The sequence below is a fragment of the Caretta caretta genome, chromosome 1, assembly GCF_965140235.1.
Source record: "Caretta caretta isolate rCarCar2 chromosome 1, rCarCar1.hap1, whole genome shotgun sequence".
NCBI classification, from domain to species: Eukaryota; Metazoa; Chordata; order Testudines; family Cheloniidae; genus Caretta; species Caretta caretta.
Window position 1 is genome coordinate 223,111,131 of NC_134206.1, and position 16,548 is coordinate 223,127,678.

General features: G+C 45.8%; 1 protein-coding gene across 1 annotated transcript in view; it reads left to right on the plus strand.

The window, feature by feature from the left end:
• The first annotated feature begins 638 nt into the window (after positions 1-638).
• CD9 (CD9 molecule) overlaps positions 639-16,548 on the plus strand; it is a 34,375-nt gene continuing 18,465 nt past the window's right edge. Inside the window, exon 1 of the mRNA XM_048823935.2 lies at positions 639-831. Within this exon, the coding sequence (XP_048679892.1) occupies positions 766-831 (66 nt within the window). The 5' untranslated portion in view covers positions 639-765. The remainder of the gene's footprint in view (positions 832-16,548) is intronic.

A 16,548-nucleotide genomic window follows, 5' to 3' on the forward strand; every position in this document is an offset into this window, starting at 1 on the left:
ACTTAGGTAGATTAGGTGTGAATGTAAATACAATCTGGTCCTGAAGCCTTTCTCCCAAGCCCATCACTAGCTGTCAGGGACAGCTCATTTAGCCTTTGCTTACAAATCATAATTTGAAATTATTAGGTTGGCCAACATCACCAAAATGAATGCACTGACATGGTCATTAAAAACAACAGCTGTTTAAGGAAGCTAGTCTATGTTCATACTTTTCAAATCTATTATACTTTTTCAGATACATGTATTTTATCATACAATGTATATGCTTTTACAGTGTGTATTAATGTTTCAATTTCAATTCATATTTCCAAACAATCACTGAATTGGCAACACTGCATGTAACTAGTTCAGAAAACTGGGGTTGGGGAAATTCAGGGCGGGTAGGGAAATCCCTTTTGCAGGCAGGGAAAGGCAGAGGAGCAGGGATAAGAGCACAAGGAGGGCGCACAAAGGTGGCATAGCGTTGTGCAGAGATGGCTAGGTAGAGAAGCAGGTGCAGGGGAGGGAAGGGTAGAGGAGAGACAGAGAGAGGCAAGGCAGGGATAGTGGGAGGGGACTGGCCAGAGGGCAGGGTAGGTACAGAGGGGCAGGGCAGTCGGAGGAATGGAAAAGGGGGCTGGGCTGGGCAGCCTGGGGGAGGTGCACGGAACTGCTCCACGGAAACCCGGATTTAAGGAGTGGCACTTTTGAAAGTCTCTTCGCTGCGTCCCGTTCCGTCCGCCAAGCCCCGCAGCAGCTGCCCAGTGCCCCGGACCCTCCAGCAAGATGCCAGTGAAAGGGGGCACCAAGTGCATCAAGTACCTGCTCTTCGGCTTCAACTTCATTTTCTGGGTAAGAGCCCAGCGCGCCCCCACCCCTGGGGCAGGAACCCGGCCGGGTGCGGCTGGGGGGGCGGGGGGAGGATGGTGCCGTGAACCCATGCTCCCCCCCCAGAGGGGGCAGTCAGTGCCCTCAGCGGTGGGTCCCCCTAGAGGAGGAGGAGAGTCGGTCTCTTCCCCGCCCGCGGGGGGTTCCGGCTTTTCCCTGCCGGGGCCGGCTAGCCAAGCGGGGCCGGCGCTTCCCGGGTGGAAGGGCCGCCGCTCTCCGGGCAGGGCGCCCCAGCGGGCGGCGTCCGGGCTCGGCCCCGCGGCGAGCGTTCGGGTGGCAGCTCTGCGCAGGCTGCGCCCAGCCTCGCCCGGGGAAGCCTCCGCTCCCTGCTGCTGACGGGAGGGAGGGGCAGGTGGGAAGACTCCCTGCTGCCGGGGCGTACGGGCAAACCTGCTTCTCTTCCCCCCCCTCCCCCCCCGGGACAGGCCGCCCTGGTTGGGAGCGTCGCACCTTGGCCGTGCCCCCGGGCGTGGGCGCCTCCCCCTTCGGGTGGCGGTGGAGAGGAGTCGCCTTCCAGAGCAGCTTCAGTTCGCGCTCTCAATTCCTCTCCCTTCCCGTTGGGGAGAGACGGGACCCTCTTTCTCCTGCGGCCCGCCCCCCAGTCTCACAGGGTGCGAGCACGGTCAGCCCCCAGTTTGTTTTCATTTATAAACGGAGCCGAACTGGACAAACTTGCGGGGCGGGGCGGGGGGGGGGGGGCATTAGGTGTGCTCCAGTGGGAGAATGTATTGGATCTTCAAGGGGTGTCTCGGGCCCCTGCTTTTCTCCTCCCCGACCCCACCCTTCCCTTGGTCGCCGGGGCGCCGATAATCCAGGGTGGGGCTGCTGGGTGGCAGCGCTCCCGGGGAGCAGCGAGTGGGGTAGCAGCCAGCCGCTGGCAGCCTGCCCACTTCAGTGTATAAACACACAACACTCAGGCGGCAGGCTCACCCAAGGCCTGCGGGACGTCAGACAGTCCAGTTTTAACATACCGTACCTGCCAGTCAGCTCCATTTAGCCACTTTTTCCCAAGCCTGGATTTGAGAAAAGGCCAGGTAGTGATTTACATAGACATTTGCTAACTTCACATAATTGCATGAGTGGGGGAGGGAACCAAACTCCCAGAAAGTAATTGACCTTCTAGAACTTGAATTTTAAATGAATGCCAGCAAACTGGTAGAACCCTAATGGAGAAAGAGGTGTGTGTGGGGGGGGGATATGGCTGGAAATGGCCCACCTTGATTATCACTACAAAAGCCCCCGCCCCCTCCCCCCGCTGGTTATAGCTCACCTTACCTGATCACTCTGGTTACAGTATGTATGGTAACACCCATTGTTTCAAGTTCTCTGTATATATAAAATCTCCCCACTGTATTTTCCACTGAATGCATCCGATGAAGTGAGCTGTAGCTCACGAAAGCTTATGCTCAAATAAATTTGTTCGTCTCTAAGGTGCGACAAGTACTCCTTTTTCTTTTTGCGAATACAGACTAACACGGCTGCTACTCTGAAACTTATCCCATGCAGTGGATTTTAAAATTCCTTGCTATAGTGCAGACTATTGATGATCCATTTACCTTGGGAGACTCGTTTTCCACAGGCTAGTAGATTTGATTACAAGCAGAAAGTGATTTGTAATGTTGAACCAAGGCTTTAACCTTTCTTAATTGTATACTTTTAAAGAGACATCTTCAGTATCTGCTGAAGAAAATCCTAATCTAAGTATTGTTTTAGTTTGAAAATGTATGCTGTGTAAAATACACTGCATGTGTAACTCTGCCATGAGAGAGTTCTGTATGCAGATCAAAGCTGTCTTCTTCTTCTTTTTTTTTTTTTTGGCTACAATTATACATTGAAAACTTGCCTCTCACCTAGTATGTTTTATCAGCCTTGTTACATATGAATATTATTGGTTTCCAGACTTCTCATCCCATTGAATAGCCTCAGTTCATTTTTTAAAATTGAATTTCACTTCAATTTCTACCCATAGTTCTACAGAAATGTAATAGAAGCATACCAGGTAGCCTGCTTTTTAACATCGGGGAGGGGAACCAGTGGCGTATATAAGTTCCCATGGTAACAGACACATACAATTAAGACATTTGTTTCCTTTGAGTTTAAACCAGAGGTGGACAAACTATGGCCCACGGACCACATCTGGATCGGAGGGCCCTCCTGCCTGGCCCCTGAGCTCCGGCCCGGGAGGCGAGCCCCTGACCCCTCCCCTGCTGTTCCCCCTCCCTGGCAGCCTCCGCTCACTGTGCCACTCATAGGTGCCAACTCCATGGGTGCTCTGGGGCTGGAGCACCCCCGGGGGAAAAATCCCCGCCCCAGCTCGCCTCTGCTTTGCCTCCTCCGCTGAGCATGCTGCATTCCCGCTTTTCCCCCTAGCTCCCAGCGCTTGCTGCTGCGAAACGGCTGTTACCCAGTGGCAAGCGCTGAGAGGGAGAAGCGGGAAGGCAGTGCACTCGGGTAAGAGGCGGGGCTGGGGCAGGGATTTGGGGAAGGAGTCCAATAGGGGCAGGGAGGTGATGGAGTTGGGGCGGGGACTCTGGGGAAGGGGTTGGAATGGGGATGGGGTGGGGTGGTGTCAGGGTGTGGCTGGGGCAGGGGGTGGTCGAGCACCCACCGGCACCGGGAAAAGTTGGCACCTATGCTCTGGGCGGCAGCGCAGCTGCAGAGCCGCGGCCTGACCTGGTGCTCTGTGCTGTGCAGTGGGACAGGGGGTGTTGGGTGGGGCAGGAGTCCCTGGGGGGCCGTCAGGGGGTGAGAAGTAGGGAGGAGTCGGATAGGGGGTGGGGGCCAGGCCATGCCTGGCTTTTTGAGGAGGCACAGCCTCCCCTAACCGGCCTTCCATACAAAAGTTTGCCCACCCCTGGTTTAAACTCATGCTGCTTGCTGGTGGAATCTTCACTTGAAGCTGGCAGCTTCTCTCTGGGACATACTTAACAGTGCATTCTCAGAGTGCCATGTGCCCAGGAAGTCCAAAGTTATTTTATTAGAGCAAGACAACAGAAATGAAAGCCAGGGAGCACTGCAAAGCGCTAGGGTAGACTGCAAAGCAATATCTCCGGAAACTATCATTTAGAAGCTGTGGCCTCTCAAACTTTTTATATCCGTTCCCTGTGGCTTCTATTTAAACAATCAGAGAACATCTGTATTTTGGCTGTTTACACTGCTAAATACGAATCTTCTGTCTTGGCCTCTAGAACAAACATGAGTACAACAAAGGGAAGGTAATAGACCCTGCTGTAGGTTCATTGTAAATGTCTGGGGAATAAGGTCAGATGTGACTCAAAGGGAATCCTATAGGAAGTTGTACCCAGATCTGTCTCTTTTCAAAAAGGAAAAGAAAAGATCCATTATTTAAAAAATAATCAAGTTTCAGCCAACACCTCACACCTCTTTCCTTCCTCCCATCAGAAAGCTATGCCCAAAAATCCATGAAGTGTCTTTTTGATTCTTAATGACATGCAGACTAGCAGTAATAGTGAAACCTGGAAAAGAGAACTCTGTGAGTAAATGCAGTACTAGAAGGGAAAAGACAACTGCATGTGTTCAGTAAAATATACCTCACTAGTAATCTGTTTATGTAGATGGCCTTGAATACAATCTCTGATTTTATCAGGCACAAACTACAAATTCTAGCCCTATAACTAGCCAAATCAAAACACTTGATCGTTGGGAACATCTAGATTTATAATCTCCTGCAGAGAGAGAGAGTTTGAAAGTATTTGGATTCAGAGTCTCTGCATATCTCAACTGTAAAATGTGATTCCACATCTGATATTCACTAAACATTAACTTGGGTTTGGAGGATGGGAAGCTGGGAACAAAATTTAATCTGGTAAACAAATTATGAATTCAAATTCTAGTATTTTACATAATGGTGTCTACCTGAAGTCTGGATTACCAGAATGCATGATTCTACATGAAGTTACTCTGTAAAACTACTCCTACACTTCCACTAGCTCATAGTGCAGCGGGCTGCTATGCTCTGTGATTTGCATGCAATTTAAGGCATGTGTTTAAATCTATAAATGGTAGTAAGCACTTCTCTCTGCATGTGCTGCCACAGCAGTTGAGATCAGCGACGGTGCTCAATTTAACAGCTCCTTAGTTTAACCGTGAGAACTGGCAGGGTATTTACAGTGAAATGCCCTTAGCCAGGGAGCTCTTCTCCATTCTGTGCTACAGCATAGCACCACTTTACTGACCCTTAAGATTAGCTTCTAGATCTACATTTTACCAGGCTTTGTAGAAGATAAAGTGTTAGGGTGGTGTCAGTGAATTAGGAATGGGGAAAGGAAAGAAAAGTATGTAGACTGTAAGCTCTTTAGCCTTGTCTTCACTAGGGGAAAACCCCGTATTCCTGTTACCTCATGTTAGCTAACATGAGGTAACTTCCCAGAGAAGACTAGGGCGTCTGTAGTTTTTAGATGTGTTAACTGGTAGTGGTAAACAGTAGGCTACTTCCACTTCCCCTCCCCTGTAGACAAGTTCAAAGAGTGTCCCCCCATGTAGTTAATGAGGAACAGTTAATCTGGAGCAACTCCACAAGCCTTAACTAATAATCCTTAGCTCTTAAAAGAGGGTCCACTCATACAGGGCACCACTTGCGCAGGGGGGGATGCGTGGGTGCATGCTGGGGAAAGTGAGTGATCATTCTCAGCCACTGTAAATAATTTTATCTAATGAGGAGTCTTGAGTTAAATGTCAGTCAATTTCATATGATCTACCTTAGAATTGGACTGAGGTACCCTTGCCTTAAAGCTGTTTTAAAGACTCTGTTTTTAAACACAGGTGTACAGGCGCATTGTGACCCAGGCAGAGGACTATGAATCCCTAGGAAATTTGCACATGAGAGATCAAGCTCATAAAGACTGTACTAGGATCAGTTTGGCTAGCTACCCGCCTCCCCCCACAACTTCAAGGATGACTGTGCCACTTAATTAAGCTTATTCATCTAATTATAGGGTGTGGTTTCATTCTGGCACTTTCCCTCTTTGAATATTGAACTTTCAAGGGTTTCCCCACCCAATCTGAAAGATATGAAGAGGATGGTGATTCAACCATGCTCTCCTTTTTTTTTTTCCCCTCCAGGTGAGGGAATTTCCTGAGAGGCTCACACCTCTTACTGCCATTATTTTGGTGTTTACATTAGGCTTGTAAATTGGTTTTAAACTGTACCTTTAGTTAAACTGGTGCGTCTCTGAATATAGATAATAAGGCCTTATAGATTCCTGTTCTTCAGCAGTGTAGTGGGGTGTGTGGCCTTAACCACACTTATGACTGGCTCCTTAAAAATACTTAGCTTACATAGCCAAATGTTTGTCTTGAAATTCTGTATCTGGGCTTGGGTAATTCCACGTGTGCATAGTGACAGGCTACTTGGAATGGAGCTAGGAAGCAGCCTGTGGCCCAGGCACTGGTGTTGGAAGGACCTGGGAGCAGACCTGTTGGAGCCACCAATTCTCTTAAGTGTGATGGGGGAGCCAGGGAGCACAGCAGCTGGAATTGGTGAGAGAGGAAAGAAGTTGGAGGAAAAGAAGTGAGGGGGAGAGAGAGAGAACGCATAGTATGGGGGAGAGTTAAAAAGAGGGAACCGATGCCAAAAATAACTTGGGAGAGGGAGTACTAGATTTGCAACAATCACCACCTTCTGATGTATGGCACTTCCAGAAATCAGAAAAGCTGACATGTTTTGACTAGGCTAAACTCCTCCATCAGGGTTTGAAGTCAGTTGGACTTGTGTTCCTAAACAACTTAAGTTGATATTTTTCAGAAGCCCTTAGGGGCTCTTAAAATTTTTGTCCTGTATATAAAAAATGTTCACCGTAAGTTTAATGTACTGAATGTCCAAATAACTTCATTGTTAACACTGAAGTAATGTTGTTTGGAAGAAGCAAAGATTTTATGCCACCAAGAGTTTTTAATGTTAGTTGCTGATGCTAAGTTCACTTAGGCCTTAACTTACATTGACTTAAACGATAGTGTAGACATGTCGCTCAGGGGTGTAAAAAAAACTACGCGCGCACACACCCACCGTAACATAACTTACATCAATTTATACCTTATTAAGGTGGTGGGAGATGTTTTCTCATTGACATAGCTTCCGCCTCTTACTGAGGTGGATTAATTATGTCAATGGGAGAGCGCTTTCCCTTCGACTGATCGCATCTTCACCAGACCCACTAAACAGAATCTGCTACATCAATCTCAGTGGCACCAATTTAGCACCATAGTGAAGACAAGATCTGAAACCTGTCTTAAGTTTAAGCACTTCCTGTGAAAGACAATGGAACTACTCGTGTGAGTAAATTTACAGTCCTGTTTAAGTGTTTGCAGCATCAGGGCTTTAACTTTCAATGTTTTTTTGCTTATAGCAGCCTTGCATATTCAAAGACCATACCCTGCTAGTAGTGGCATTTAAAAAGAACATGTATATTCTAATTCATTATAAATTTTAATCTAAAGTTGCAATAGCACGTGCTAAAATTAGTTTTACAAAGACTCAACCTGACCTAAATTTAAAAAAAAAATAATAATCAAGTGACTTAAATCTATCAACCCTGTTCTGAAGTACTATTTTGTATCTCTCACTCACCCTTGTTTACAGAGGCCATGATTTCAGTAAAACTGTGGTTAATGGTAAGATTAGACTTTGGAGGCTTCTTCCTTTCTTCAGGGTATGTCTGATCCACTTTGTGACAGAGCACTTAGTTCATCTGTTTGTTGTACCATAGCGCGGTGGGTTGGACTTGATGACTTCTCAAGGTCCCTACCAGTCCTGCATTTCTATGATTGTATGAAAAACAGCCAGCCTCTTTAAAGTGTATTGACAAATTTAGAACAGACTTCCTTAAGCCAATGGTTCTCAACCAGGGGTCCGGGAGCCCCTAGGAAGCTGGGAGCAGGTTTCAGGGGGGTTGCTAAAATAGACTAGAGAGCAGAGCCAGTGTTAGACTCCCTGGGGCTCAGAGCAGAAAGCCGAATCCAGGCTGCGTGGGGCTAACGCCAAAGTCCATGCAACTCAGCTTTTCAGGGCTCCCTGTGGTGTGGGGCCACGGGCAATTGCCCTGCTTGCTACCCCCGAACACAGAGGTGGGCAAACTATGGCCTGCGGGCCACATCTGGCCCACAGGGCCCTCCTGCCTGGCCCCTGAGCTCCTGGCCTGGGAAGCTAGCCCCCAGTGCTCTGGGCAGTGCGGGGGGTGAGGGGGGTTGGATAGTGGGGGGGGAGTGGTCGGGGTGTGTGTGGATAGGGGTTGGGGCAGTCAGAGGGTGGGGAACAGGGGGCTTGGATGGGGCAGGGGTCCCGGGGGGCAAGTCAGGAATGAGGGGGGGGGTTGAATGGGGCGGCAGGGGGCAGTCAGGGGTGGCGAGCCCAGGGGTAGTCAGGGAGCAGAGGGTGGTGGGTGGGGTGGGGGGGGCGTCATGGGGGTGAGAAGCAGGGTGGTCGGATACGAGGCGGGGGCTGGGCCACGTCTGGCTGTTCAGGGAGACACAGCCTCCCCTAACCAGCCCTCCATACAATTTTGGAAACCTGATGTGGCCCTCTGGCCAAAAGGTTTGCCCGCCCCTGCCCTAATGCCAGCCCTGGCTTTGCATCTACTGGATATGCAGAAAAATACCTGTTGTGTCACCGGCGGGCCATGGAGGTTTTTATAGCACGTTGGTGGGGCCTCAGAAAGGAAAAGGCTGAGAACCCCTGCCTTAAGCCATTCAAATAAGTGGGGGAAAATTTATTCTCACAAAGCAGAGGCATTTAGCAAAAAACAAACCAGCCCAAGCATTTTTGTAAAATATTTTCTCTCTGCCTTGTGTAATGGTCAAGGCTGTTGACTTAGTCATGGGCTGTAGAGCCTGAATCAAAATACTACTTGTGTTCAATTGAACGGATACGTTAACTTCCAGTGTACTTACTTGAATGTTGTGGAAAATCAGGAACACAATTGCAGTATATTGTCCTGAGAAATCTGATGTGAAATTATCTATATTTAGATTTCTAGCAGTTTTAATTCTAATTTGCAATTTTAAATAAATGTAAAATCAGTAGACTGACTTCTGAATAGTAACTTGTGTAAAATGGCTACTAGTCTTGGCTTTGGTTCAGGAATTCCCGGTAATGTCACACCATTTTATTGCAGTAAATGCTGTTGCAGTACAGTAGGCATTGCATTAACTTTGCAAATAACACTCTTGAAACTAGACCTTGCTTAATGAGAAAGAAAACATCTTTTTTTCCAACCCATAAATTTTCAAAGCAAAGTAGGGTTAACCATGTTCGTAATAAACAGTTGCTCACTCTTTTATAATTGCCAGATATGCATTATGCATCTCAGAAGCTTGGAAAGTCATACTGCTGTGGATAGTGATGCCTTTACTAAGGCTCAATCTCAGTCCATTCAAAACCCTTATTTGATTTTTCTTATCCGTGATTTTCTTTTCTTGTCTATAGTGAGCCAGCAGTTTTAGTCTGTTCAAAACCAGACATGTTCCTAAATTGCTCATAATAATCTCAAAACTTCTTTCTACATGCTTTGCAGTATCACGTCTGGTCTTGGCTCAAGGCAGTATATAGGCATGCATATGTGGGAGTAGTGGTTGTTTTGGTTTCTGTACCAGTGGAAAGTTTGAGGTAAATGTTTTGGTAGTTTTCTTGTTTTGAAGGTGGGGAGGAGGGACCATACTGACTTACTCTACACTCACATTTTTAAGGTGGGGAGGGGAGGGCATGCTTTTGGATAGCCTTAAATGAGGAATGGTCATTTAGTGATGCCTGGAAAAAACAGACAAGTAGTAGCCAAAAATGATTATTGATACTCTTCCCCTCCCCTCCATCTTTCTCCTCCTACGTGCAGCACTACGATGCTCACAGCTGTGGAAATACTCTGGTTTTTACTGACTGCAATGGACTGCTATAGTTTCACTTCCCTTGCCTCCAGATTAATTTCCCAAATTTGATTTTAATCAAAATATATATCACTAAATGGCATTCATTTCAAATTTTGGCAGCTCTAGGGCTTTGCACTCCAAAGTGCAGTGAGCTTTTAATAAGCTTTGAAAAGGGAGCCTAGGCGCATAGAGAATGACCACTTTCTAATGCCATCTGAATGACAGTGGAAGGGTCCCTCTCTCCCCTGATCCATTCCTCCCAAACCCACTTATCCAGAGACATACGCACCTTTCATAGGCATTGGAAAGTACCCAGGAGTTCTCATGGACCTTCTGTTGGGCACTATACTCTGCCATTCATTGTAAATCACAAGGGTTCTGGCACGCGTCAGCCTAGTCTGCTCTCTCCGTCCCTTGTTGATTTGCCTAATTTAAGGTTTTAGTCCTTTATCTTCAAAAGCCCTGCACATGATTAATCCCAGCAAGTTTATTATTTGTATTACAGTAGCTCCAACAGAGGTTGGGGCCATGTTTTGTTAATACCTCTACATACACATAGTAAGGGACAGTCCCTGCTCTGAGAGCTTGCAGTCTAAATAGATGCCACAGACAAAGGGTGGGAGAGGAAACTGAGGCTCAGAAAGGTTAAAGTGAGATGGTCCTTCATTTCAAGTCCATGACCCACGCGACAGCTATGTCCCTCTGGAACAGGGGTAATCAATAATTTTTTGTCACGGTCCAAATTTCTTGGTCAAGGTCCAGACTCCCAGAGAAAATAATACAAAAATAATAACAATAATGATACATAAATAAAAACATTTTGCGGTCTGTTCAAAAGCATCTGGCAGTTTGGATTTGGCCCTTGGGCCGCCTGTTGACTACCCTTGCTCTGGAACAATGGAGCTTTCAACCCCTGGATGGAGATTTGCACACACGAGGCTTGGTCTACACTTAAAGTAATACTGGTATGCTGCGTCAGTGAAGGGTGTGCAATAACTGCACCTGTGACTGACCTAGCTATGCCGACAAATCCCCCAGTTTAAAGACAGCTGTGTTGGTGGAAGAGGGCTTCTGTCAACACAGCTAACATCATTCAGGGAGGTGGTGTTCCTACCTTGACAGACAACCCCCATCTGTTTGTGTAGGCTCTGTAGGGACGATAACTGTGCTGACATAGTTATGCTGGGGTAGGCTCTGTAGCGTAAACGTAGTCTCAGACAGATTTTTCAGAAGCTGTTCCACATCTGTGGAACTCTGTCGTTTTTGAAGAGATTGGAAGAACTAACTTATTTTGTCACCTGCAAATTGAAAAGTAAAATCCACTTCTGGGCCCTTGCCGTCATAGGGTACAATATCTTATAACACACTCTTGCTGATGATGGGGTGGAACAAAAGGTGGAGATTTACTCTTAGATTTCTTTTTCTTCTATAAGGTACTCAGATGCAATTTTGAGTGGAGCGCTCCCTTATCCCTCTCATAAAATGTAACCTAGCCACTTTGTCAGCATATGTCAAGCTTTTAAACAGGAGTTACGACTTGTAAAACTTTTAAATTAATTACACAGGTTTCTTCAGAGTTGGTAAGTTCTTTGAACCATAGCTCTAATAGATCTTATGCAGGCGGTGCCTATGGAGTGACAAGCTCCATAGTCTGCATGTGATTGAGGTAGTGGAGAGGTCGGTAATGGTCATCGTGGAGCTTGGTTCTGTAGTAGCAAATACAGAAGGCCCACAAGTAAATTCTGTATACCTTGCAAGCTCTAAGGAAGAAACTGCACTTAACTAACCCATCTAAACATCATCTGCCAACCTTGAGACCTTACTTTTAGGATATCTTTGAGCTTCTGGAACCAGAGTTGCCTCTGTCCAAAAGCTCACAGGCTCCGCTGTATGTGTCTGTGTTTCTTGTACCTATCTGACACTCACAACCTGTGCCTGTGAAGGTCATGCCCTTCTCAAGACCAGGAGATCTCTTCTGAACTTAAATCCTTCATTGGAGATCCAAGAGGCTCAAACGACTTCAGTGATTAACTCCAAAACTAATTGCTTGACCTCCTAACATAGTATACTTGTTCTTGCACAAGATAAATGAATAAAACTTGGAATAAGTAATTTTTTTATACGCTGATATCTCCTTGTTCAATTAACATAACACTTTCCTTAAAAACATAAAAGGCCTCATTAGCAAAGTTTCAAATACAAAGTGTTTTCAAGGAGAGGTGAAAATAGTTTGTATACCATCTCAGATTTATAACTTTCATCTAACATCCAGCTCAGTCATAGAGCTATTCTTCCCCCCCCCCCCCCCCCCAATCTTATCTTCCTCAAGATTGGTTGTCCAGAATAATCTGTTCTGTCAAAACCCAGTTATCTAGTAACTCCACTCTGGAACATTATAGGTGTACATGGGTTTTCTACAGGAAAAAATAACGCAGGTCTGGGACTCTGGTCCAAATAAGTTGAAAATCCAAGATGGCTATGCACGGTAAAGGAGCAAAAAAGCAGTGTCAAACTGGATTAGAGTCAAAACAGTAAATACCATGATAACCTTTCTGTGGACTATAGCGTGTGGGTGTGTAAAATATATAAATTTAAACAAAACAAAGAGTTTGTGGGAGCGGGGCCTTACAGGAATAATAAAGTGGTACTCCGCATTGGAAAGCTAACAGAACTGAGGTGAGCTCGGAGGAGGAATTTCCAAGACTGAGGTTACACAGGGACATTGATGCAGGAAGGAAGTGGAGGCTAGGAGTGTGTCACGGTGCATGCAACTGGGAGAAGAAAGGGCATGTTGTGGGCCACAGTAGGAGACAAGAATACATATACAGGAGCACAGCCTGGAAAGCAACAAAGGGGGGTTTACATTTGATACAGAAAATGACTGGAAGCCAGTGCAGGGATTAAGAAGAGGGGTGATGTAGTAAGAGTAACATGCAAGGAAAACAATTTAGCTGTAGTAAAATGGATTGAGGAGTAATGCAAGTTCTGGAGGACAAAGCTGCTGTTGTAAGAAGTGAAAGATGACTAGAGATGGATTTTGGAGGAAGCAATTGGATGCTTAGCAGCCTTAATACAAATGACAAAGAAGAGAACTCTAAAACGTCAAGTTCCTGCCATTACTAGTGCCCTCTTTAGGGATTAGAATTCTTTTTCAGCCATCGAGTTGGATATCAGTTTAACTCCTGTTTTTGTTTAGGCTTGACAGAGTGTCTATGACAGGCCTGTTCCCATAACAGGATCTGTCCAAGTTTTGCAGGTATAGTGGATTTCAACTTAAGTTAATTGAAGAATTAAATATATTATGTTTAAAAAGTTAACTTTGGGTTTCTATACCGTCTCTAGATTTAACCTGTCAATTTTGGGAGGGTTAACAGTTGCATTGTTCTTGCCTTTAAAAAAAGAAAATTCTTCTTTTCTCTCTCCTGTTGCTATACGCAAAAACCCAAACAAACAAAGGAGAAGTGACTGACTTTATACAGAGGAAACAGTGGAACTGATTGACAATGTGTTTTATGTGCACCAAGTAACAAGCTTAAATTATATGCTTATTGTTTAGGCTTAGTAACCTTGTGTTACAAATTCAGAATAGGAAATGTGGTCGGAAAATGCTACAAACAAAAGATCTGTCTCCTTCATTTCTTAAGATACATCTTTTTGACCCCAACAAAATACGTCCCTGAATCTGTTTTTTATTTTTTGTTCTAAAACACCTGTGGAGGGGGAGATCAACAGAATCATCAAGTATGTTCTAACTGTATAATTTTTCTTACTGGTGAGCCATTTTACTTATAAATTGAGCCTCTTTTAATATGTAGTTATTGAGAGGTGATAAGCTTAGAGCTCTGTAATGCCATTTTTATGGTTGCTTTGAGTAGAACTGTGCTCCAAAGTAGAAAACATACCATTTCATAAAATAGCTTGTATTATCACTGGTTTTCCTTCCAGTTGGAGTTTTACAGTGTTGTGGTAGCCAGACAAAAGTCATAAAAGCATCTTTTTGATTTGAGAAGAATGTGGTTCAAAAAACCAAACTCCTTTCTGTTTTTAAAAACTGGCCTTGGATTTGGTATAGGTCCGCTCTTTATAGCCTAAAACCAACAGTGTACAGCTTCCCTTTCCCAGGCAGAAAGCTGAAAATAGAGCCGAGCAGAAAAGTCTGTCTCCAATTTGAAAGATGAGGCCCAAATTTTTCATCTTGGATTGGAATTAGAAAAATCCCCAAATTTGGGGTGGTGGTGGGTAGATTGGAGGGTCCTGGTAAGGTTGCCAGGCATCGGGTCAAAAAGGGACCCTGGCGGCTCCAGTCAGCACAGCTGACCAGGCTGCTAAGTCTGGTTGGCCTCAGTGGTTGGCTCCATGCACCTCCCTGGAAGTAGCATGCAAGTCTCTCCAGCTCCTAGGCGGAGGTGCGACCAGGGTGGCTCCAGCTCCGCAGCTCCCATGGAAGCTGCGCAACCAATGGGGACTGTGGGAGCAGTGCCTGCAGACAGGAGCAGCACGCAGAGCCCCCTGGCCACTCTGTGCGTAGGAGCCAGAGCGGTGTGTCACCAATTCCCGGGAGCCGCCTGAGGTAAGTGCTGCTGGGAGCCCTGCCCCACCCTGGAGCCCCCTCCTGCATCCTGAACTCCTCAGCCCCACCCCAGAGCCCAAACCCCCAGCTGGAGCCCTCATCCCCTTTCCACACCCCAACCCGCTTCTCCACCCCAGAGCACACTCCCAACCCCTCATCCCCTGCCCCAGCCCAGTGAAAATGAGTGAGGGTGGGGGAGAGCAAGGGAGGGGGGGATGGAGTGGGCAGGGGTGAAGTCTGGGGGCAGAGCAAGGGTGTTTGGTTTTCTGCAATCAGAAAGTTGGCAACCCTATGGTAAGGGCTCGTCTCTATTAACTTGGGAGGCTGCCGCAAGTTGAATCGGATATGCTTTCAGTCATTTTATTCACAAAAGGCTTGAGGCTGCTTGAAAACCAAACGAGCAATATTTAGCCTTAAGAAGCAAAGAGGGTAAGTGTCACTGCACTGAGGAGCTGGAGTGTTGTGGGTAAACAACCCTAATCTGATCAGACATTATATTAAGGATACATTAACAAAGAACCATTTGTTACAACATCAATTGCTTATTAATTTGTTACAGTCCAACTGGTCTATAAGTCATTCACAATCATGTTTTGTATCTACAGTACACCATCCACTGACCAGTTTATAACTATCTAAAATACACATTACTCGGGTCTATAACAGGCTTGCAACCGCTAACACGTAAGCCATTTGAGAATGGAACCTTAATGAGAACCCTGCATATGCAGAGATGAGGGAGTAGTGCTGAATGCTTGTTGACAGATGAGTCACTCCTTGAAAACCCCACACTGCTTCTTTGGCCATTCAGGATATGGTGGGGAAAAGGGTGAGAAGAGAATTTCTTGACCCTCTAAGAGATGAAGGCTCTTCATTATGACTCTTGCTGCCTGTGCGTGCTGGGGTATCTCAGAATAGCATTATCTACTGGACACTCTTTTCTTTATAACTCTATGCACTTTCTGAACTTCAGCCTAGTCCAATCTTATTTACACTTCAAAAATTTCCACTGCTTTTATTCTACCTATTCTAGATAAAGTGGCAAACTCTCTCCCCTCCCCATCCCATGTGGATGCAGTTATACCAGTATAGTTTATTGCCAATCATCAGCAAAGCAGAATACCCTAGTGTGTTATAAAGCACCTTATACTGTTATAACTTTATAACACACTAGGGTTTTTACTGGCATAATTATATATATATATATATAAAAAAATCACACCCCGCATTAACATAGTGACACCAGTAAAACTCTTTAGGTGTAGACCAGGCCTTACTCTTATTCAGTTGAGGTACAACCTGAAGAATATTGTCTGTCTGGTTACACTTTGGTTTTGAAGTGTCAAGACTTTTTAATGTATCTTTGATTGGGTTGGAAGTCTCTGAATGTGACTGGTTCCTAGAGAACAAACTAATGTGTAATGGTGCACTCCAGCTAAACCTTTAGGCTCCTCTTTGATAGGTTGGTCATCAGATGCTTGCTTTGAAAGGTAGTGCTGGTCTTTCAGGTATGTGTGGCTTTCTCTGATCAGGTAAATCCAGTCTTTGGCTGTTCAGAGGCTGGGTCATTCTCTCTGGCCACCCCGCCCAACTCCTAAGGTATTTTTAAAGCCTTTTTAAGGACAATCTCCACTGCAGTGAGATGAGGCTATTTAAATTGCAACTCCTCTCTAAGCTATTAAATAAAAGCCCAAATTCTCCCCTGCTAGTGATTTTTTTTTTCCCCTCTCACCCCATGTAGGGTTCCTTCAAGGAACTCCACACACTTCCATCATTTTGGGGGGAGAGATTGCAGGAGGGGAAATATGTATATGGGCAACAACAGTTCACCTCTTTCACCCTCCCACCCCAAGAAATGTCTGTACTATAATATACAGGAAGAAGAGGGGTCTTTTGCTCCCTCTCTTTGTGCATGTGTCCAGTGCAGGGTTTCACTGGGGTTCAGGGGAAAAGGATATGGAGAGAGAGAGGGAAACGTGCGCACCCATGGAGATCAGTAGTGCAGACAACCTGCCGCCATCTGCAGAGGGGACAATAATTTGAGCCTTTGTAACAATTTCCAGTCTCTTTTGGGTGCAGAAGCCTGTGAATGCCAGTCTGTTCTCTCTTAGCCAGCTTAACTGTTCCCTGGGATTTCCTAAGACTTAGGCTTAACAGTTACTAGTTCTAGTCATCTGTTACAAACTTCTCTTTGCCACAGAAAACGTTAAGGCAAAATCTAAGGGCTTGGCTAC